This window comes from Bemisia tabaci, chromosome 3 (genome assembly GCF_918797505.1).
Source record: "Bemisia tabaci chromosome 3, PGI_BMITA_v3".
Taxonomy (NCBI): Eukaryota; Metazoa; Arthropoda; class Insecta; order Hemiptera; family Aleyrodidae; genus Bemisia; species Bemisia tabaci.
The window spans coordinates 26,081,845-26,103,905 of NC_092795.1; the positions used below are offsets into that span (position 1 = coordinate 26,081,845).

At 38.8% G+C, this 22,061-nt stretch overlaps 2 protein-coding genes across 5 annotated transcripts in view; one reads left to right on the forward strand and one right to left on the reverse strand.

Moving 5' to 3' along the window:
- The window catches only part of LOC109031107 (E3 ubiquitin-protein ligase RNF19A), a 94,899-nt gene that overhangs the window by 66,383 nt on the left and 6,455 nt on the right, over nt 1–22,061 (forward strand). For 3 of the 4 annotated variants that reach the window (XM_019042442.2, XM_072298075.1, XM_072298078.1), the window contains 6 exons: nt 510–646; nt 3,388–3,485; nt 18,170–18,365; nt 19,679–19,796; nt 20,654–20,756; nt 21,167–21,276. In XM_019042442.2, the coding sequence (XP_018897987.2) occupies nt 510–646; nt 3,388–3,485; nt 18,170–18,365; nt 19,679–19,796; nt 20,654–20,756; nt 21,167–21,276 (762 nt within the window). The remainder of the gene's footprint in view (nt 1–509; nt 647–3,387; nt 3,486–18,169; nt 18,366–19,678; nt 19,797–20,653; nt 20,757–21,166; nt 21,277–22,061) is intronic. The other variant, XM_072298077.1, reaches the window with a different exon arrangement.
- On the reverse strand, nt 5,128–16,793 carry LOC109031108 (uncharacterized). The gene is made up of 3 exons (XM_019042443.2): nt 16,634–16,793; nt 6,869–7,237; nt 5,128–6,271 (listed from the first exon to the last, which is right to left on the reverse strand). Exons 2-3 carry the CDS (start codon nt 7,226–7,228, stop codon nt 5,333–5,335), a joined length of 1,299 nt encoding a protein of 432 aa, XP_018897988.2. The 5' UTR covers nt 7,229–7,237; nt 16,634–16,793; the 3' UTR covers nt 5,128–5,332.

The window sequence follows — 22,061 nt, forward strand, 5'->3', positions numbered from 1 at the left end:
TTTGTTTGTCTGAACCTAGTCTGATGCATCTGATCTTGACTCAGCGTTATTAGATCTGAAAGTTCAACCCCAAAGACTTGGCCACTACAAAGCAGCCATTGACAGATTGATTGCTACAACTGAATCTATCACCCGTGCACCTTCTGCATTCGTGCACCTTGCATAATTGTCAAAAACTTAATCAAATGCTACATAAACGTCCAGGAATCAGAATGAATTTTTGACAAATACAACTGCAAGTAACAAGCCTTTGGGTGAGCCTTGTTATCCGCTATTGTAGCTTTTAAAACTTTATGTCTTGTTACCGGCTGCTCGGGAATTAGAATGGCAGAGTAGCGGAAATGTTCAGCTCAGGCAGGTGCCGGAATCTGTATAACCTTTTAGAGGCTTCTTAATCAACCCTACGTTCAATTCCTTGGGACGAATTGTATAGCTTATGCATTTGCCGGTCAAGAATGACTCTTATTCTTCTGAACTTTAATTTATTAGCTTCTACTAATCTGTTTCAGTCCATCTGGTTGTACATTCTGGGGCAAAAAACCTTGGTCTCGAAAGAAAAAATTGCTGTGGCAGTTAGGAACCCTAATTGGTGCTCCTGTTGGAATAGCATTAATAGCTGGAATAGCAGTGCCTGCAATAATTATTGGTAAGAAATTATAATGATTTTTATTACATGTAATGAAAAAAACCCATTCTGTTAAAAAACCACTGTGGCAAAAATTTCATCGTCCCATCATCGCATCACACAGAACCGTATCAAGTCCTAAGTTTAACATATAAGAAGGATGTTCAAAAGTTATTTACAAGCAAAGAGCAAAGTTTAAGGTTTAGATCTTTCTTCAATCACATCTTCAGTCTTTTTACAGAAGTTATAGCCAGCATATGATGCTGGAATTCAACATTAAAAATTTTCAAACTCAAGTCTCCAGAATATGAAAGCCATTAAATTGACCGGATTAACCAGACATAGTCCATTTCACGAAACCTTAGACTTTTTATTCGGCATTGAAATCTGTAAATGGCAACGCAACATTCTTGGCCTGGGGTGACTGGACCGTTTGCCAGACACACTTTTTTGTTCAGCGACCTTAGGCCGGCAACCTGTCCATTGTGAGGGTAGGAACAATGGGTACCCTTCATCCCTCCTTAATGAGCTCTAGTATTCGGACCGAAATTTTTTTTCTCGCTGGAAAACTAATCTTTTGGCGTGAAAATTTAGCTCTAGCGTGGAATTATGATAAAGACACACTTAAATTCCGTCCAAGAATCTTAATTTTGAGCTGATATACGGCATTTGCTACCACAAGTCAGCTCAAAATTTAGAAACTTGGACGGAATTTTAGTGCGTTATAATCATAATTCCACGCTAGAGCTAAATTTTCAAGCCAAAAGATTAATTTTTCAGGAAGAAAAAAAATTTCGGTCCGAATACTGGAGCTCATTAAGGAGGGATGAAGGGTACCTGTTGTTCCTACCCTCACAATGGACGGGTTGTCGGCCTATGGTCGCTGAACAAAAAAGTGTGTCTGGCAAACGGTCCGGTCACCCCAGGCCAAGAATGTTGCGTTGCCATTTACAGATTTCAATGCCGAATAAAAAGTCTAAGGTTTCGTGAAATGGACTATGTCTGGTTAATCCGGTCAATTTAATGGCTTTCATATTCTGGAGACTTGAGTTTGAAAATTTTTAATGTTGAATTCCAGCATCATATGCTGGCTGTAACTTCTGTAAAAAGACTGAAGATGTGATTGAAGAAAGATCTAAACCTTAAACTTTGCTCTTTGCTTGTAAATAACTTTTGAACATCCTTCTTATATGTTAAACTTAGGACTTGATATGGTTTTGTGTGATGCGATGATGGGAGGATGAAATTTTTGCCACAGATTAAGGGTGCCCATTGTTCCTATCCTCACCATGGATGGGTTGCCGGCCTATGGTCGCTGAACAAAAGTGTGTGTCCAGCAAGCGGTCCGGTCACCCGAGTCCGAGACTGATGCGATGCCATTTACGGATTTTAATGCCGAATAAAAAGTCTCAGGTTTCGTGAAATGGACTATAACAACATCACAGTTGCCTAATTTTCTCTGATGTTTAATTTCTTTAAACGGAAATCAAAGCAGCATTAAAATTTGCGATTTTATGATTATGTCCTTCATATCCATGGTCAAATCATGGAAGGTTTAAAGGCATTAAGTAATTTCATCTCTGTAAAGAAAATGAAACATCAGAGAAAATTATGTGATGTCAAATGTATTCAGGCTGTAAATTCACTTAATTTTTTAGGTGTAGTTTATCGAATAATTTGTGGAGATGTGAGAGGAAAGAAACTTGCAGAAAGAGGCCCTTACTTGCTATTCATAATCAAGGACTCTTCCTCATTAACTTTGTAGTATGCGATGCCCATATGATGCTTCTTATAATTATTAATTCCCTCGACCATTTCCCCAGTGATGATGTTTTTGCCTGCTTCATGATAAGTTGGCCAAATTCAATAACTTCAGACACATTTAAATGCCCTTTAAACTCATTCAATAATGCTGAAAACATCTTAGAAATTAGCTAGTCGAAGAAGCAAGCATTTGAGCATTTTGGTAGTGAACAGAAATAATGAGCCCAGGACAACTCATTGAGGCTAATTCTAACAGGGTGTCTAACGTCAATAAGAACCATAATATATCAGGAAAATCTGCCATGGATCAGGAAATTCTGAGCTTATCGAGCATTTGTCAATTTCATGCAGGTTAGCACATGCAGGAGTCAAACATTTGATTCAGTTCAGTAAATAAATTGGTTTGTAAAATCAAGCGAGTGTCAATTTATTCGCCTAAATAATAAGAAAATTACTTTTAAAATATTGGGAACTTATCAAGAAAATTCAAAATGAGATTTTAGAAGACATCTCGTCCAAGTTCTACTTTTCATAGGTCAGACAGATGTTTAGTCACTGAACTATTTGCCGTGGGACAGCTTCTTGAGTTGACAACTTTTTGCAGGAGTATTCATTGCCATTAGAGAATTGAAGTTAGAGGGGTCAAAAAAAGTTCTGTATAAATAGTCACTCTATGTTTTCAGAAGCTCCATGGGGTGCAAAAACTTCTCGACCATGCTATTGGGTGGGTCGCAATGGGTTGTATGCAAAAATGGCAAGATGCCCTGAAAACAGCGTCTTGAAATGGGAAAGCCGGCAAAATCTCGATTATTTTTGCAAAGGCGGTAAAAATCATATGTTTTCTGCAAAATTGTTGCATAAATGACATGCTTAGTGCAAAATTAAGGCAATTTATTTGTACTGAGCCAAAGCAGTCTTTTTAATAGTTCTTTTAAATATTCGTTTCTTTATTTTTGATCACAAAAACTGAACATTGTATGCATTTTTTTTTTTGACAGGTATTCCTGTTTTAGTTGGTCGTAAATTATATGTGAAATATGCGTGGAGTAGTAGACTTCATAGAACTGCTGCCATTATGACTGGAGTGATCACAGCGGTAAGTTTTTTTTCTTTTTTGCATGTACTTTATCTCTTATAGACCATTTCACAGAGCGAAAAAAATTGTGTTCCCTCATCAAAAATTTATCCAAACTGCATTGGTCAAATTGAAATTTTCCCCGATTCATCTCATGACCAAGAGATGAATGTGTTTGTTTACATTCTTATTATTAAGTCTGAGGGAGTGGGTAACTGAAATCACACAATTGCTTCGGTGACCCTCTTCAGCCATTCTTTTATGGGAAGTTCCCATGTCGCCTCCTTCCAACCCAAAATGTGTTGGTGCAATCTCTCATCCAGTATTCTTTGCACATACTCTTACTGAACTAACTGTCTGGACCTAACATCGTGCGCCTTGTTACTTTTAACCTCCATTATCTCATGAATTCTTTTATACAAACATGGTCCTTTCTTCTCAAAATATCAGCAGCTGGCCACTAAGAGTCCATTTTAGTTGCCAGCAACATATATTCAAAGGCCCTCTTCACCACATTACGGAACGGTGCTTTTCATGATAGCCTTTTAAATTCGGCGCAAGTTTTCCTTTGAAGTGCCTTGATCCCAGAGAGCCCAATTCTGCATCGGCAATCAGTCCAACTCTATTTTCATATTTCTCCTTGTGTGTTGCAAGTCTCACAGTGCTAATTTTAAGTCTGTCAGAGTATTATGGAGGCTCTTAGTTTTGTTATTTTTTTTATAACAAGGAAAAAACAATTACGACCAATTGCTTACCTTTTCCTTGTATTGTCTGTGCAAGACACATGAGTCTTGCATTGAGTTTCAATAAAATTAGTAACATTAGCTCAGAAGAAGCAGTAAGGAAGCAATAATCGAAAAAGAATTACTACATTTGCACAGACATTTGATTCTTGTATCAGCTTAGTGAAATTTGCAATTTATACACATCAGAGCGATAAGGGAGAGAAAGTCTCGAACGTGTAATTCAGGATAATTTTTAGAATGGTTTCTATGATTCTTATTCCAAAATGATTGTCTGCAAAAGGTTTGATTCATTGTTTCCAATCCTGATACACTTTTACACTGAGGAAAATCGAGACTTTATCTGGATATTGTCGCAGTCTCTCAGGCTTAGCAGTCTTTTTCTTTTCTAGAGGATCGTTGAAAATCTTATCAGTACATAACTAATTGATTAAATTATCGATACACGTAAATTTGTATGAAAATGAATCCGTTTCATTCAGTTAGAACTGCCTTGTAAGATGAGAATGTAAATAACTTCAATGTTCAACATGGATAAAAAGTACGAAAAAAAAAACCACAGCATAATGATCAAATTCACTGGAGCGCACATATTTTAGAGGAAATTAATGTTCAATTATATTAATGCACAGCATTCTTGGAAATCTCATTTTCTTCTTTTTATTATACTAGGACAAAGTGACAAACAAATATTGCAAACCTAGCATTTTAAATACTCCTATCGCCTGCAATTGCCTGAAAATAGTTATAATGTATTGTGAATTTCATTGAGCTCAAGTGCTCAGCTGGGAGTAATCTAAATCATTCGTATTTGTTGCCTGCAAACAGAGCTGGATTTTCGCTATCAGTTCAATGTCAGGTTAGCCTAGAAGGGCTTGGGAAGGGTTAAGAAAAAAGAAGAAAAAAACCTTTATCTCTGATATGTTGTATGAAATGCATTTTATTTACACTATTGAATTAAGTCAGAGTATGACCATGTTTTACAAGAAAAAAGTTATAGTATTTGAAGTAAAGCTAATCAGGAATCTGAACCAGAACCAAAATCAAATGCGCTTTGGGAAGAAAAGAAGTCTCAGAAAAATAGTCTATAAAATAAAGTAAGTAAATAGACCAATCAGTCGTGATTTAAGGAGTATCCTTCACCTCAGATGTGATCCAGTCCTTCTTCTCAGGATCCCAGTCAGGGAATAGTTGTTCTAAATTGAAAACTCCTCCGTCGTACAAATCTTGTAGCAAATCTAGCACCCTTTGCTCAGTCATTGAGTTGCCCATCGCTAGATCCACAGACCCTATGCACAAGATTATCGCCAACAATTGTGACTTCTTGTAATCTTCTGCAAGATTCTCCTTTGTGTAGTTGAGGCTATCTTGAACATTGACCCCTAACGTCAATGTATATCGCATGAAATGCTCCCAGTAAACGTCCAGAAGATGCATTGATTTGGTCCGCCGCAACTCTGTCGGTAAAGAGCTAATGATCAGGAGCGCTATGTCTGTCGTTGGCCGTGAGCATGTCACCATCTGCCAATCCAGGATGCAGCACTCATTTCCTTCATTGAACATCAGGTTGTTGCACCAAAAATCTGTGTGGGTTATAAGTTTCATCGGCTCACTGGGTGTTAGTAATTTGGCAATAACATCTATTAGTTTTGGGTGGATCTCTTTGAGACATTTCATAGCAGGGATTTGGTCAGCGCGGTCTTTTAAAAAGTCAGAGAGGAGGAATAGTCCTCGTTCTACAAGTTGTTGATAGGCATCGGAGGCTTGAGCAACAGAAGTCTGGAAGAGGAAGGGGTACTTTTCATTGAGATCGATGTCTTCTTTGAGGCGCATGGCAAGGGAGACCGCATGTAGTCGTGAGATTGCGTCTAGCGCAGCCTCTGCTTGAAGAAGAGTGAGACCGCCCATGAAGTCAGCACGGGCATAGCCATCTGCCCGAACATCTGCCAAGACAAGTTGCGAGCGCTGGTGGCTGGCGTGGTAGCAGAATGGAATTAAGAGATCTATCGGAGGGATGTTAGGTGGGAGAAGGTCTTTTTGGAATTCCATCAAGTCAGGAACAACCTGAAACAAAAAAACAATATTATCTGTGATGGATCAATTTTAGTTAAATCCAAAGAAAGTGAATGTTCCTGGAATTCTTCAAGTCTTGGTTCTTGTAAATCATGATAGTTTTCAAGAAATGATTTTGAATAGTCTTCAAGTTCAAATATGAAGCATGACAGAAAGTTTGCAATGTCCTAAGTCAAGATGAATGTCTGAGACTATTTTCATCATGACACCATGATTGTATTTTTATTCCTTGAATCCAAGTATTGGACAGTTCAACCAGAAGAAATGGTTGATTTTTCGATTCTTTAACAGAAGTCACACCTTTATATTCAAAATCTCAAACAGGAATTTAGGCGTGAAGACTTACTTATCGCAGCACTGATATTTCAAGGAAATAGGTAAATCTGTCATACAAGTTGACAGGTAGTTTTATCCTCAAGACACTTTCAGAAAGCTTCATTAAATATTTGTCAAAGCTTTCAGCCTACACCCAGTCTTATCAGTGTACCTTCTCTTATGATTGAAGTTTCTGTCGAGCAGATTGGATACCACCTTTGATAGAACACCTAAAAAAGAAATCAAAGCTTCAAGCATTTATAAACTACTCACCTTGGTGTAAAATTTAATCTCTCTTAGATCAAATTGAGCCTCAACAGCAAAATGCCGGACAACTGGATCCATCGGTAGAAGTTTGACGATAAGACAGACTGTTCTATCCTCTCGCTCTCTAGGCACATAGTAGGTCACTGACACTGTTCTTATATCACTCAGCGTCTCTCTCCAGGGTTTTACCGTGAATTCTCGTATCGTTACTGTGTGTTGATGGTGTGATGATAGGATTTTCTCTAACCACAGCTTGTCGACTGGTCCAGCATTTAACTGTGTATTTTCATCTTCATCTTCTGGTGTCGAATTAACTTCGCCATTCTCAGGAGCCGCCTGCAGTTCTCCATTCTCGACATCTGACATATTTGTACCCTGTTAACATGGAAGAAAGTTCCTTAGATATACTTGTCATGTCAAGTCAGACACTTTTCATTTGCTGTCAAATTCAAAACAGCCACCTTAGATAGTAAATCAACAATATTAATTCGTTTTTTCTGGAATATTTTAATTCGTTAGAAATCTGTTGTTGGCATTCAACTCTTCCGTGAAAATTTTATTGGTTCTCCGGACAAATGTTCGAATAGGTACTTTAAAAGGATTAGAGCCAGAGAGGGCTCACAATTAGTTACTTTCCAGTGTCGCAAAATTTCAATTAATTATTTATCTCTTCATTCGTTATCGAGCGAATGTTTGTAGAAAAAGTTCCAGGAAATTCTAGTCTGCGAAATTATTCGCTGAAAATGTTCAAAAGAACCGTTCAAAAGAACCGTTCAAAACCGTTATTGAACAGATAAGAACATTTTCAAGGGAAACTTCACAACGTTACAATGCAATTAAGCCCCTCTTTCCCGAATCCCTTCAATGTTGGTAGTTTTTCACCGTAGAGAAATGAGCAACCGTCAAGTTCCCATTTTATATTTGTAAGTTCCCTCGTGAATTTTTCGTTCCTGCAACAATTCGATCTCTCTCCCTTCCAGTCTCATCACAAATTCCACGTCTCTGTCAAGAGTCATCCTGCGGAACGGCGACGCTCTGACGTGAGAAGCAAAAACGACCTATCTCCTCAGGATTTCCATCGGGGTTAGGCGGTTTTTCCTCGGGAGGCACCGGTGTCAGCTCTCGCTGAAAATCATCCCTTTTCCATATGTCTAGACGTGAAATACGCAAAATTAATCACCAAGTCTGGCAACCTCTTTGGGAGGGCAGTGCTAGCCACCGGCTCGTGAAATGTCCAGCGTCCGTGACGCGCTTCAATTGAGCTGACCTTCACGCGCAGCGCCGATCGCTCGAATCGATGTCCGATACTTTTCGCCGGTTTCTCGCGGCAACGATCGAACTTCGATTTATTTTACGTTCGGCCATAAGACACCCTAACAAAGTATCGATCAAGCGAGCGGTGTTGCCTGTCGCCGGTGAAATTCGGCTACTTTACGTTGCTTCTTATGGGGGAGTAGGAGGGTTTTCTCCGTGAACTAGTCGGCGTTGCGGAGGTAGCGATGACTCAGGATGATGGGTAGGGTAATACACCGGTGTTCCGCCGCTACGCCCGGAAAAGCGACCGGGGACAGACAAAGGAGCGACTCTGTCCGCCCGAGGTTTACGGTTAAGTATGCATGCTTGTGCGGACGGAATGGACCGCCGGACATGGTCAGCACCGAGGCACTAATACGCATGTTTTCTTATCAACAGTCTGGCTACAGTCGAGGAAAATTGGGGGAATTCAGGGAAAACTGGCCAGAGAATACCTAGAAAAAATGATGGGGGGGGGGGGGGGGAGAGAAAGTCCCAAAAGTCGGTGGAAATTTTTGGCCACAGAAGTGACAACAGTTTCCACGAAGCTTCAGCCTTTCTTCTGGCAGGATATGAAATCAGGCAGGGGAAAAGTGCAGCCACAGAAGTGAAAAAATGTTCCTCAGAGCTTCAGCCTTTCGCCTGGCAGGATCGGAAATCAGTCGGGGAAAAGTGCAGTTACAGAAGTGACAAAATTTTCCCCAGAGCTTCAACCTTTCTTCTAGGAGGATCGAAAAATCTAAAATTCAACACTAATCGCTCCGTATTCTCTCATGGAACAGGAATTATTTTTGAAATTGACTGGGGAAATATCCCGAATCTCCGACTCAAATCCCGAATTAGTGAATGATACACATTTTTAGTGGAAAGTCTCCAGGAATTACGATTTTTACAGTGCTAATTTCATACTGCCGTAGTTCCGATTTGGTTTAACGTTTTTGGGCGTTTGTTGTCCCAAAATGTTTGTCATTCACTCCTCTAGGGGTAGGAGAACTTCTCTATCACGCTACTGGCGCACAGTGGATCGAGTCAATTAGCGAGGTCGGACATGAAATTTTTGACTTAAACTGCAAATTTTGATATTTATTTCCTCGGATTTTAAATTATAAGGGGTGCTTCTGCAAGGAAATTGCACGAGGAAACCAATGAAACTACTTTCAGAACCTCAAATTTTCGTAAAAACGGAGTTATAAGCTTTTAAAGTTTCCAAATTTTGTCCGACCTCTCCCGTAGACTCGATCCACTGTGCGGCGAGTCGCGATTTAGTGCGGGTAAAACTGCAAAGGCCCCATAATCCAGTTTCCAGAAAGAGAAAGCCGATGTGCGTAAGCGTAGAAATGGTGTAATTTCCGTTGAATTCCGGAGGAAATCCCGCGTTTCTTGCAAAACTGCGGTGAAAATCGCGTATTTTCCGTAAAATCAACAAGTAGGTAAGTAAAGAGCCAAAGGAGATCATCAACTCGACATTTTTTAGGAGACAGAGGGTTTCAAAATGGGAAGGCCAGGTTGGAAAGTGGAAAGCCGGGGAAATCTCTGCATACCTTTCCTTCTCTGTTCTCAGACATTAATGACTGGATTTTAAGTTTTCAAGGGCTCATGTTCTTCCTCGCGCGAGCGGTCAAATATTCCGGAATATCTGGAATAATCAATATTGTTTTTCTCTCATGCTCGATTTAGTGTAAATTATCAATATTTCGCGGGAGTGAACTCAACGGCACCCCCCCCCCCCCCCTCCCCTTAGGGTGTACGCTGACGGTACATCCGGCGGCAATAATAGAAGTTGCCCGGCGGGAGAGCTGGTGTCGGCATCGAAATGCATGCACGTATGCTCTTACCGCGGTAATTTGCTCTTGTCCTTTGTAACCGGGCAATGACGGTGTTCTCCTCCCCCCCCCCCCTCCCTCCCTTACTCGGGCCACCGGGTCGTCGCTCGTTCAGTTGACGTCATCCTCCTGTAACGGTGCACCAGCGGAATGACGTCGAGAGACGAATTTTAAATTGGACGCGTTTACAGGAGAAAAAGACACCGACGGTGAAACGGGTCGCCGTGGATCGTATTCGATAGTGATTCGATGAATCGTTTGGTTCAAAACAATAGAGCATAACCTCAAACCAAAATTTTAAGATTTTTGCCAGAAAAGCTGAAAATAAGAAATTTCGTAGCAATTTCATTACTCTTGGTCAATTAGTACTCATACGAATCAAAAATTTATCACTAAAAACTCGCTCCGTCAGGTTTCTCAATTGACCCTTGAGGCTATGTTTATGTTTTGAACCAATCGATATCGATACAATCTCACCCGTTTGATATATCGAATACTATCTATAACAGGGTGCCTGCCGCAGGGATAAATGCGCCCACAGCGGAATAGCATGGAAATTGCAAGTTTGGTATGGGAGCACGGAAAACGTACGGGTTTTTTGTGAAGGTACGGAAGTACGAATTGTTCATGATGAGCTTAAAAAAATGAAAGAAAGAAAAAGAAAAAACACCCATGGTGTCCAGATCTGGAAAACCGGGCAGTGCAAGGCTTGCATTAGAGAACAAAAATTATTCGGGCAAGTCGAATAATTCGGCAGGAAAATCATTATTTAAATCAGGAATCCTTTCTCTTTGAGTTCCATGACCTGAATTTTTTAAATTTGGTGGCCCATGTTGACGGAAAAAGTTCGGATGTATTAAAAAAAGGCGGAATTTCAATGGTCGATGTAGAATTACACGGAACCTCCAATTATTCGAGCTTCGAATAATTCGAACGAATTTAGGGCAGGGCAGATTCTGAGGTATTTCTGGAGAAGTGAAATGAAAGTATCGACGTAGTTAAGATATTTACATGAAGTGTTGCCTCTCTCGTTCAATCTTTATCGTGATAGCTCAACTGCGGGCTGATTTTTTCAATTAACAGACAAAAGGACTCACGAACCAGACAAATGGAAAATGGAACAATCCTATTGGCTGGGGGTGGTCCTTGCAGACTAAAGGGGAACATGACGGACTAACTGGAGGGTCTCTACTTTTTGGTTGCAGCTATTGTCTGTTGCAACCTGTTTCCAGCACTAGTTTCGCTCAATATTGTATATTTGTCTCCTTTGTCTACCATTTTGTCTATTAATTTCAATAATCAGCCCGTGGGATAGCTCTTACTTGCGGTCTTTTCGATATATTTTGCCTCCGATCGAAGTCGCTCTCGGTGACTCTCGATTGGTTGTTCTCCTTACGAAAGAACTAAACCCCATTTCAACGTTGCCAAATTTCCCCTTGCAAATGACATTAAACAGGAGGATCTTGATCATTTCTAATTGAAAATGTCACTGATTTTTCCTCGGATTTCGTGCAAAAATCAGAAAAATTGCGGATAAAAATTGCATACAGGTACATTTAGGTTAAATAAATTAATCGTTTGAGTCAATTTGGCAACCTTGGAATGAAGTTACGTTTCTTCGCCGGGGTGACGACGAACTGCAGCACAATGGAAAGCCGTGGTGGCGTCTTTTGCAGGGCGCCCACGCCCAATTATCCCGCGGGGAGGAAATTGAGACGTTGACTGGAACCGTAGCGAGACGGAAATAATCGAAGGGCTTTACATAAAACTCTCATCAATCATGTCCGAAGTTGGCGGGGGAGCCGCAGATGAAGGGTCGAGGAAGCGCACAAGTGCGTTTCATTAAACGCCCGGCTCCAAGTCCGAAAAGCCCATGCGGTGCACGGCAAGGAGGCTAAAAACGTCACGAGGCTGTCTACTCGTCGAGCGTCGGCTGTAGACGTTTAAAGTTTTTCGTTTCAAATGTGATGGATTCGGATAAAATAGCCCTAAATGGGGAGGGGGGGGGGGCGGAAAGCAAAAGCAGATGACTGCGTTTCAGTCGGATCGCATTTGGCAAAAAGGGACCAGCGTGATTACAGTGTTGTAAAAATTTTGCCTCTTCATAATTATTTTAAAAATCCCGCAGAATAGCAAAGAATTTTTCCTTCCCACCGAAAAATTGTTAATTTTAATGAAAAATAATTGTGTGAATTTGAATGCTGTACTTATATCAAGTATTTTTAAAAGAAAAGAAGAAGTTGCGTGATTTTGGAAACACTGTAATCACGCTGGTTCTTTTTTGCTAAATCAGTTCATTGGGTTGAATTGTAACTATGTATCCTTCAGCGTAGAGAACCCCCTCAAAATCCCTATAAAATTGAACGTTTGATTGCATTTTTGGGGATTCAAAAATCGCGGTTTTGGAGGGAAGAGGGTGGGGGGCACCAACGAAGTTTCTCGGCGTTCTTTAGATCTTTAGCAATGATTCGAAACCAAAATTAAACGAACTTCGAACTCCGTATCATCTTTTTACACGGCTGTGCTGTGGAATTTAGCGCTGCACGCCGTACTTTTGAATCTTGAAATGTTGCGAGAATCTCCTGGTAAACTTATGAATATATTTTTCTTCGACTTTCAGATAATTTTGTTCAAAATTTAACCCGAAGTTTCTGAAAATTTCAAGGAAATACTCATAACTTTCCTCTAAAGTAAGTATTTTATTGGAGAAATTTAGTGATTCAATGTTCCTACAGCGCTCTTCCCCAGCACGGCAGTATAGCAATTATATTGAAATCGCGTATATCATACTTCAGGAATTGGTTTTTGACCTGACCGTCCTATACGCTGGCCTTCCTTCATTTTTCTTTTCGCTTTTGGGATAAAGTACGGGTAAAAAATGCACTGAATCCTCTGGCTTATCGTTGAAATCTATTCGAAAGGCATGAATACCAAGTCAATCATCTATGTATCGATTTTCGGTGGTGTCGCCCCTTGGCAACTCGTAGGGTCAACTGAAGTTTTTGCCTTGGGATCTCCGTTAATCCGCGTGCTTTAGCGAAAAAACGCGATTCTAATTAACTGAAAAACGCGGAGGAGGGCGGACATTGCTTGGCATCCAGTGGCGTGGCGTGGCGTGCTTTGCGATAAATCGATTGATCTGCCATTTAAACCAATTGAAAAGGATCGATAAATAGGGTGTTCGCAACGAACACACCTTGATAATCGATTCTTTAACACAGCTTCAAATGGGGAAATATCGATAATCGATCATTCACTACTCGTCACTTTTGGCATCAGGTAACCGACTGCACGAAGCCGAGCAGAATTCGACACCCAACGAATGCAATTTACGATTGACTGCAATACTTGCTGTTTCGCTCTGCCTCGTGTGGCTTTATTCGTGTTATTTCGTACGGTTCGAAAACGCCGGCCACTCGATGCTTAAAGAATAATTGATGCTCTTTTCTGCCGTGCGCTTTCGCATTTTGAGGAGGAGGGTGAGAGAAAAGAGAAATAAAAAATGTGCAGCTTTCATATTTTAGGTGTAGGGTTTGGTGAGGCATTCATCAAGGGAATTTAGTCATGATTTTCAGGGCTCAGAATTCCTAAAAGATGGCAAGATCCTGAAAGGTCAGGAGAAATCTCATGAAGGCACATTTTGCTCAACCGCGATATCGGCACAGAAAGTCAAAACTACGTTTTTTTTTTGTTTTTGTTCTTAAAGAAAAAATCAAAAAAAAAAAAAAAAAAAAAAAAAAAAAAAAAATCTTGAGTGGTTCGGTTATTGTGCTCCAAATCGGCGATAGGGAACGTAAAGCGTTTGAATGAAGGCGCACTTCGAGCAACTATTTTAACCTAACGGTACCCCGAATTGCATACGCTTGAAAATGAAGGCATTTTGAAAAGAAATGTCACCGCTCACCGCAAGCAATCGTAAAGTTTTTCGTCTTTATCTGCTTCACGTAAAACCTTTATTTGTAGAAGATACTCATCTTGCCATGGTTACGTCACAACATAAACATGGGCTTTCCTCCGCTCCTCTCTTCCTCTCTTTCTCTTCTCCCCTCTCTCCCCCTCCCATACGAAATGTAAAAGAAAACGGCGCGCGTTGAGTTCAATGTGACACTGATGCCTCCAAATCTGTGGGCTACCATATTGTATCTTCGAAACAAGGTGCAGTCCTCTCAGCGACCTAGAAAGTCTTCAACGCAGTTGATGCCCATTCCGTTGAAAAATGAGAAAGAAGCTGTTGTCTCTCATTTATTTCGCATCCTTAGAAAATGAACAGTAAAAAAATAGGTGTAACTTTGGTGAAGGAGTGGTACAAAGACGACTGGTAATCTATCAAAAATGGCTCTACTGAGGGAAAGCATACTTGCTGCGGAATTTCTCGAAGATTTATGATGTTCCTCGCTAAAGCGGTCCCAATGAGCCCTGCCTATTTTGCCTCACTGCTTGCGGTTATCTTGAGAATAGATCATTGCACGATCTAAGTAGTAAGTGCGTCGAAATTATATTGAGTTTCAATCTTGATCGGAGCGAAAGTTCTTCCGCGCTATAAGGGAAAACGCCGTATGGGCATGGGAAAGTCCCCGAACTTCCACCGACAAAACGTTTATTTTTTTTAAGAAGTTGTAAAGATTTTCTCTTTAAATTATCAGATATACCTACCCAGAAAAAATTGCCGATGAAATCGTTGAAAAATTGCAAAGAAAAACGCTCATAAGTTTTCGAGAAAATCCGTAATTTACTGTAAGAAATTTGGCAACAGATTAAACGTTCTGGAAGCCGATCTAGCAAGGATTTGCGATTACCGGTTCAATGAATCTACTTTTTCGTGGGGAGGAAATTGAATCTAATTCAACGTAAAATGAATCATCGAAGATGATTCATAAATAGTATTCACTAAAAGTGATATGAACGTAAAATGAATCATCGAAGATAATAAATTATATTCAATTTCAATAATAGTGATACGAACGTAGAATGAATCATCAAAGATTATAAATAATAGTGATTTTTTATATAAAGTTATTCAAAAACTGTCATGTCAATCGAAATCAGGGAAAATGTTGCAGTACTCAAATCAGACATTCCATCAATTACCAAGGCAGTTGGTCGAAGTTTTGAAGACAGGCTAAGTTTCGCATGTTTATAGCCGCGGTTTCTGAGCTTTTCAAACGTGAGCAAAGTTCAAAACAAGACTTGTGCCAAAATTATGTTCCTCGCCAACTTAATTTGTTGAAATTAGCAGCACTAAGTATTTTACAAAATAGGTACCCCCAAATATTGTGATCCGTGTTAATGAAAGCGAAAAGAATCACATCATAATGGCCCCTAAATGATAACAGCTTACAGGAGCTTTTTACCCACGTAATCAACGTAGTGATTTGCCAGAAAATTTGCCGAAGATACTTGATTGGACGATTAACCTGCGACGTCAACACATAGGATAAGTCACTCTTAGAGATTAAAAGTTTTCTCACGAAGAAGAATATTTAAGTCATATTGAGGACTTGATGCGACAAGAGATAATAACTCGACTTTTAAGGATTAAGAAGAACAATTACTTAGTTTTCATTCATCAAAAGTTTGAATCGGACACCAGTGGACGACCGTATATTATCGGACTAACGGGTCAAGAGCCTGGCAGTAATAACCCTGGAAATATTTTTTAATCGTAAAATCGTTAGAAAATGCGAACAGTTTTAAACTCAAAATGCTGTCTTTATTTATTCTGGATCAGCAACTGAAATGACCCAACCGTGAAAGATGGCGAAACCGAAAAATTGGAAAATGTTCTTAAATTCTGCAATTAGTTAGCCCTCTGAATAATCATTTTGTTAATGAACTCATCGAAGATACATAAAAATACAGCATAGGATAACATGAAAGACTCTTAAGCGGTTTAATACGACACAAATGAATCTTGTCAGGGCCCAATATAACAATCAAAAAGCAAGCAATAGTTTTTGACTCAATTTTAAAATGGTTCAAGCGTTCAAAAAATTTCAATTTTTTTTTATTAAAAAATTTTTGAAGTTCGTGCATCAGCCTCAAATTTTCCTATCAAGTGTTGATTTAAATTTGCAAAAAAAGCGCAAAGTCGTTAAAATTTCTATCAATCGTTCATTTATTGCAGAAATCTCAATCGGTTCCACAAATTCGTAGAAAAAAATGCAACATCGTCAAATTTTTATCAAGTTTTTTTTCAAAATAGTGAGAAAGCGCGAAAATATCAAAAATTGTATCGACCATCCATTTACTTCAGAGAGGTTCTTTCGGTTTTGAAGATTAGTAGAAATAAGTGCAAAATCGTCATATTTTTATCAAGATCTCTGTCAAACTGGCACTAAGTGCAAAATCGTCATATTTTTATCAAGATCTCTATTAAACTGGCAATAAGTGCAAAATTGTCATATTTTTATCAAGATCTCTATTAACCCGTCAAAAAGTTCAAAATCGTAAAAAAAATCGTAACAACTGTTCGTTTAATGCAAAAAAGTCTCCATCAGTCATGAAAATTTTCTGGAAGAAAGTGCAACATCGTCGAATTCTCTTTTTCACCGAACTTTAATTAATGCAGACAGAATAGCACAACAGTAGAGGAAAGGAAAGCGGAATCCCGGAAAATTTTGGTAAAATTTGGGTAAAATCTCACTGAAACACCTACCCTGTCGTTGACCCCGCGCCGAGTTCACCGCTGTGCGTTATCAGTTATCACTGCGCGACCGTCGGGACGATCCGAAGGAAGAAGCGTAGTCAACTCGGCCCAGCGTAGCCCTGCAGACGTCTGCGACCAACTGAACCCATGTCCTACTCCAGTCTGGCCCCCGCTCGCTCGGCTGGATCCGATCAATAATCGGCCTCCGCCGCCCCCCTGCGCCCCCCCTCCGCCCGTCGCGCCCCTCCCGCAGAATCCCGGGTCCCGGCAGCCGCCCCCCTCTTCCTCCGGGATCGCACGCATTTCCGAGGGCGCCGTCCTGCAGCCCCCCCCTCCCCGCCCCCACCACCCCCCTTGACTTGCTGCGGTGGGAGCAATGCAAGTCGGGATTGGGGAAACGCTTGCGAAAAATTCTGTTTTTTTTTTTTTTTTTTTTTTTTTTTTTTTTTTTTGCGGGAGAGGAAAGATCAATTTCTTGAGCAAATTTGAAGTATATTTGTAGAGAGGGTGGGAGTAGTAATTTGATGGTAAATTCGAAAAATACGTGTCTCTACCTTAGCATTTCAAGATCTTTAAATGCGTATCTCTCTTGTAGCATTTCAAAATCCTAAACTAATTTTTTCAAAGTACATCTAACTAAAATATCTCTTTGCATTTTTTCTGAATTTTTGAATGCGCGAAGAAAATTCACGAAAAACTGATGTTTGGTTTACTTTGAGAACAATTACTTGCAAGCGGAGTTGGGTAATGTCAAATTTTTTAACGGCAATCATTAAGTATATTAATGAGGAAGTGCTTGAGTTAAGGTTATTACCTAGGTCCTGAAATCCAGGAATGTAAAAGATTGCCTGTGCAACTCTTCATAGCTGTAAAAACAGTTCCATGCTCATCTTGTTGGATCGTGATATATTCGGCTTATTTTCAGGGGTTTTTAAGAAGGAATGGAAAGGACATAAGCTTATTAAGAGCTCTACGTATTTGATTAGTTTTAACTGACATTTGCAATGGAAGGATCTCACTCGAATTTTCTCAATCTATGATGGTTAAGCTAGACCTACCATACAAACTGATAATCGGCGAAGTTCCATATCTGGCGGGGCCTGTCTTTTGACTGGAGTGCAGAAAAAATTTGTCTGAGAAGGCAAAAGAACTGCTTTGAAAAGGTGGGAGAGGTCTGAGAAGTTTAAACGTGTGAATTTTCAATCAGAAAGAAGATTGGAGTCTCTCTAGGATATTGATAATTCTTTAAAGGAAGTTACTTTTTTACTCTATTGTGTTGGAACAGAAACTTTCCTTTTGACGGAATGCTGAGGTGATAATTTTTCCTAATGTTTCAAGGATCTTGAGAATAGTTTTTGCAATAACTTTTAACTATTTGCGAGAAACTTGAATAAAAATGATATTTCTATGTGCAGACTGGGAAATGAAAATAATCTGCGTCAAATTTTCAGAAAAGTAGATGTTCTCTACTATTTACACAGTCTTTATCTCGAAATTCAATTATAGCAGACGAAGTCATTAATTTTTCTATTATTTTTGTTTCAGATCCTGATTGCTCCAATTCTAGCTGGTCTGGCGGTCGGAGTAGGTGTTCCTGTGTTGTTGTTTTATGTCTATGGTGTAATTCCTGTCTCACTTTGTCGCAATGGAGGCTGTGGAATCACCACCTCTGCATCAGGTGTGCGAATTGACTTTAACGAAGAGAACGAATATGTTCCTCGTAGCATAGGTAGCAAAAATGGTACGTCATTTAGTGACCCCTTCCAGTGAATGCCTTATTGCATAATAAACTCACTAATGACATTTTGCTTGGAATGGTTTTGGATTTTATTCCTTTTTTGAGACTTTGCATGAAGCCTTTATATATTTCGAGTGTTCACACAATCACCGTAGGGATGAAAAATAAATTATACCCTCTCTGGAAAGGACCAGACATTCAATAATAACTTCTTTTAATAAAATCAGAAAATTGGGATTTTTTTTTTTTTTTTTAGAAGTTCCTCATTATAGTTTAAAGATACATTCATACAGTTGATGATTCTTAATTTTATATTTTATCCTAATTGTCTAATCTTAGTCTATATCTATAATATGGAGACCCCGGAACCGCCTGTTGGCATTACGTCGGGGTAGAAAATTGGGATTGAGAATCTGTAAATGACAACTTATTACAGTCCCTTTAACCAAACTTAGCCGCTTAACCGCTCAAAAAAGGATTCCAAGTAAACAGCCTGATCTGAGACTGCTGTGTTGCTATCGCCAGAGTTTTAGCTTGATTCTACTGCCTACCCTGAGTTAGAAAGAATGTTAGTCTCGCCTCTTCTAAAAGCTGAGTGAGAGGAAAATTGTGTTCTCCTACCGTTTTTTGAAGTATAGTGCAAAGCCTTCTCTTTGTAAGTTTATTATGATTTAACAGAAGAGAATCAGTGAAATGCAATTTTTTCTTTCTTCTTATCAGAATGCATTACTTCAAGAAGGAGGAAAAAAATCCTAAATCCTATCACCATCAAACTTCAGTTTCTCAATGCATGTTAAGTTTCTCAGTATATGTTCAGTGTCTCAATGGTATGACACAGTAATTTTGAGAGCATAAATAATGAATGCCCCTTTTCTTCTAAGAAAACATTTTGTCTGAGAGAAAATTTCAAAAACATGGAATGGACTCGCGAAGTTTTTGCTTAAGACAGTAGAGTATTTGCATGAATCAATTTTTCTCGTAACTCATCTTTTCAGGAACTCTAATTAGACGGTGAAAAATGTTCCTGCCAAGAGAAGCCTCATGGAATTTTTTGCAGTAGAAATGCATTCTTTAAACCCATGTAGTAAAGAAATTGAATGAATATTTCTTCTATTATTGAGTGAAAGGATTTTCTTAAATTTTCAGAGCTTTACCTCTCTTATTTTTAGCCCTCTATTCTTTATCTCTATTAGCTTGTCAGGTAAATTGATACCCCAGTTTTAGAGATAACTTTAGTATTAGAACTTAGGAATTAAAATTTCTCTTTGATTTTCTGTTTGTGCCTCCGTGTTCTAATATTGAAAATCTTTTTCCAGAAAGTCCAGTTAGAAAAAGTCAATCGGATTCTGTGTTTGAGTCATCTGAAACCGGCAAAAGCCCATCACATTCGAACAAAAAACGTAAAGGATCAAGCGATAAACCAGTCAAATCTAGGTGAGTGTGCAAATTTCGTATTTTAATAAACTTCAGAGATTGTAAAGAGCGAATTCCCCTTCATAATTTCTTTTCTTCTTGTATGAAAGCTCATACATCGATCCTTTTGTTATTCATAAAGATAGAAGGTAGGTTAGAAGCTCCATAGCTATTTCAGTAACAATTTTGAAACCCTTGTGGAGCATCCAATTGCTGTACAAGAAAATATTATGATATCATTGTTACTTTGTGCAAGAAAAGTGTGCAATCAAATGAGGCTTATTCATCAATATTTAGTAAAATTGAAAAAAATGGAATGTCATGCATTGTTGAGCTACCATGTATTCCACCAGAGCATTTGTAAATTATATTTTTAGTTTGTTATGAAGAAATTGGTATATAAAACTTCACTCTCAGAAAAGTTAAAAGCATATTCAAGTCCTTAGAAATTGTGTGAGAATTAACTCACAAGCTATGTATTACCATGGGCCTCAACTACAATCAGCCTTACTGCACTTAAATTTGCCTAATTTCCTTTCATGTTTCATTTTCTAAACCTAAGTTATTTCATGAGTATTATTTTGTATGCAAATTAATGGATGCTAACTTTTGTTGTAATCTCCGTTGCCAACACTGTTCTGATAATAGAAGACGACGATCATGTTTGTGTAATACTCTCAACATATTTTCCAATGCTCCTTTGTGTATTATTCAGTAATTTTTTAGCAGTTTATTTTGAAACCTATAAAAGAGATTTTCTGTACTATTCTTAAGTATTCTTCAATTGAGGTCCAGATATACATGTAGGAATGAAAAAATTCAACCCTTTTTTCTTTATCTTTTATTCAGAATTTTTCTCTCTTTTTTTTTTTTGGCAGTGCTAAAACCAAGGTAGAAATCCAAAAGCAGAAAACCAAGGGGATAAACCTTTTACCTGAAAGCAGTCCTACATCATCTAAAACACCTTCCACAAGTGCAGATGTAAGTACTTGACAAATGTCCAGAATATTAAGCGTTGAATAAAGTTTCAAGCTCTATGCATAGTTGGTCGTGTTTGATATTTTCAGTTCACGAACTTTGCCTCTCACTGTTTCACTGAATGTCACGCACTATTTCTCAATAATTTCGTTTATTAATAGTGAAACTCCATACATTTTTGTCTTTCATATTAATTTATTTCTTTCTCCCTTCTCTAATATTTTGCTGATGAATTTGAAACACAAAATCCAAAGTAAAAAATGTAGAGTTATTCATCATAATAATTTTAATATTTGTGTTCCGAAACTATCAAAACTTTACAAAAACAACTTTTTATTCAACTTCATTTAGATTTGTGTCGAAAAATTTGTTGATCCTGTTGTTATTCATGTGTTTTCATCTCTCTTCTGCAGCTGGAAGCTGGAGCCAATGATGACTCTTTACAGAAGATGAGAGTCGAAGAGAGTGCAACTGTTGCCGAGGGACAATGTCGGACCAAACCAGAAACCTCAGTTCCTTTCCGGTAAGTAGTTTGCCACACTTGTTGCATGCAGAAAACATTTAATCAGGGAATATATCTCATAAAGGCATGGAAGGTTGTGAAAGTTTCAGCTTTTCCCTTCAAAATGTCAAACATTGCTCAAAATTTTTAGACATTTTCTCTATATGTACCATGGTCATTTTTTAGGGGCTCCTCTAATTTTTCCTCGTATTTTTGAGGTGACCGAAAGCATTTGTAGGTCCAGCAAGTTGGCAAGGTTGTGTTCTCTTCAATTAAACAGCTATAGAAATGAAACAATAGCAGGGGGCCAGGTGCTCCAACAAGAATACATTTTTCAGCACAGGTTTAAATAGAGAAGAGGCTGTGCTGCCAACCTGCTGAATCCGCCTCTGACTAAATAGTGAAATTTGGAATCTCCTCTTTAATAACCTGGAAAAATTTGCTGCGCCAGTTTGTTATCCGTCTCAATCTCCCTTCCTTAAACCCAGTCCATTTTACCAAGCTCAAACAATCACCAATGTTTGTAGGAGTCTGTCATACCAATGTGTTTTAAATGCTGCTAGCATAAAAAAATGGGAAGGCTTTAAAAGTTGAGAAAGCCAGCTCATAATAGCGTCAAAATTCCGTGCATTTTCGAAAATTGTGAAAATTTGTTGAGAAAGAACAAAAAAAGATCATAGCTTTGAAAGTTTTGGGGGAAAAAGGATTTTTAAAATAGGAAGGCCAGTTCAAAAAAAGGGAAGGCCAAGAACTTTCTGGCCCTGTTTCAAACGAAAAATGAATCATGATCATTGAATTTAACACGA

Bases quoted from the DNA above. Each gene is read 5' to 3' on its own strand.
- LOC109031108 (XM_019042443.2), bottom strand. From the start codon at position 7,228: ATGTCAGATGTCGAGAATGGAGAACTGCAGGCGGCTCCTGAGAATGGC. The intron at 6,272-6,868 runs GTGAGTAGTTTA...TTTTTGTTTCAG, and splicing joins AGATTAAATTTTACACCAAG to GTTGTTCCTGACTTGATGGA.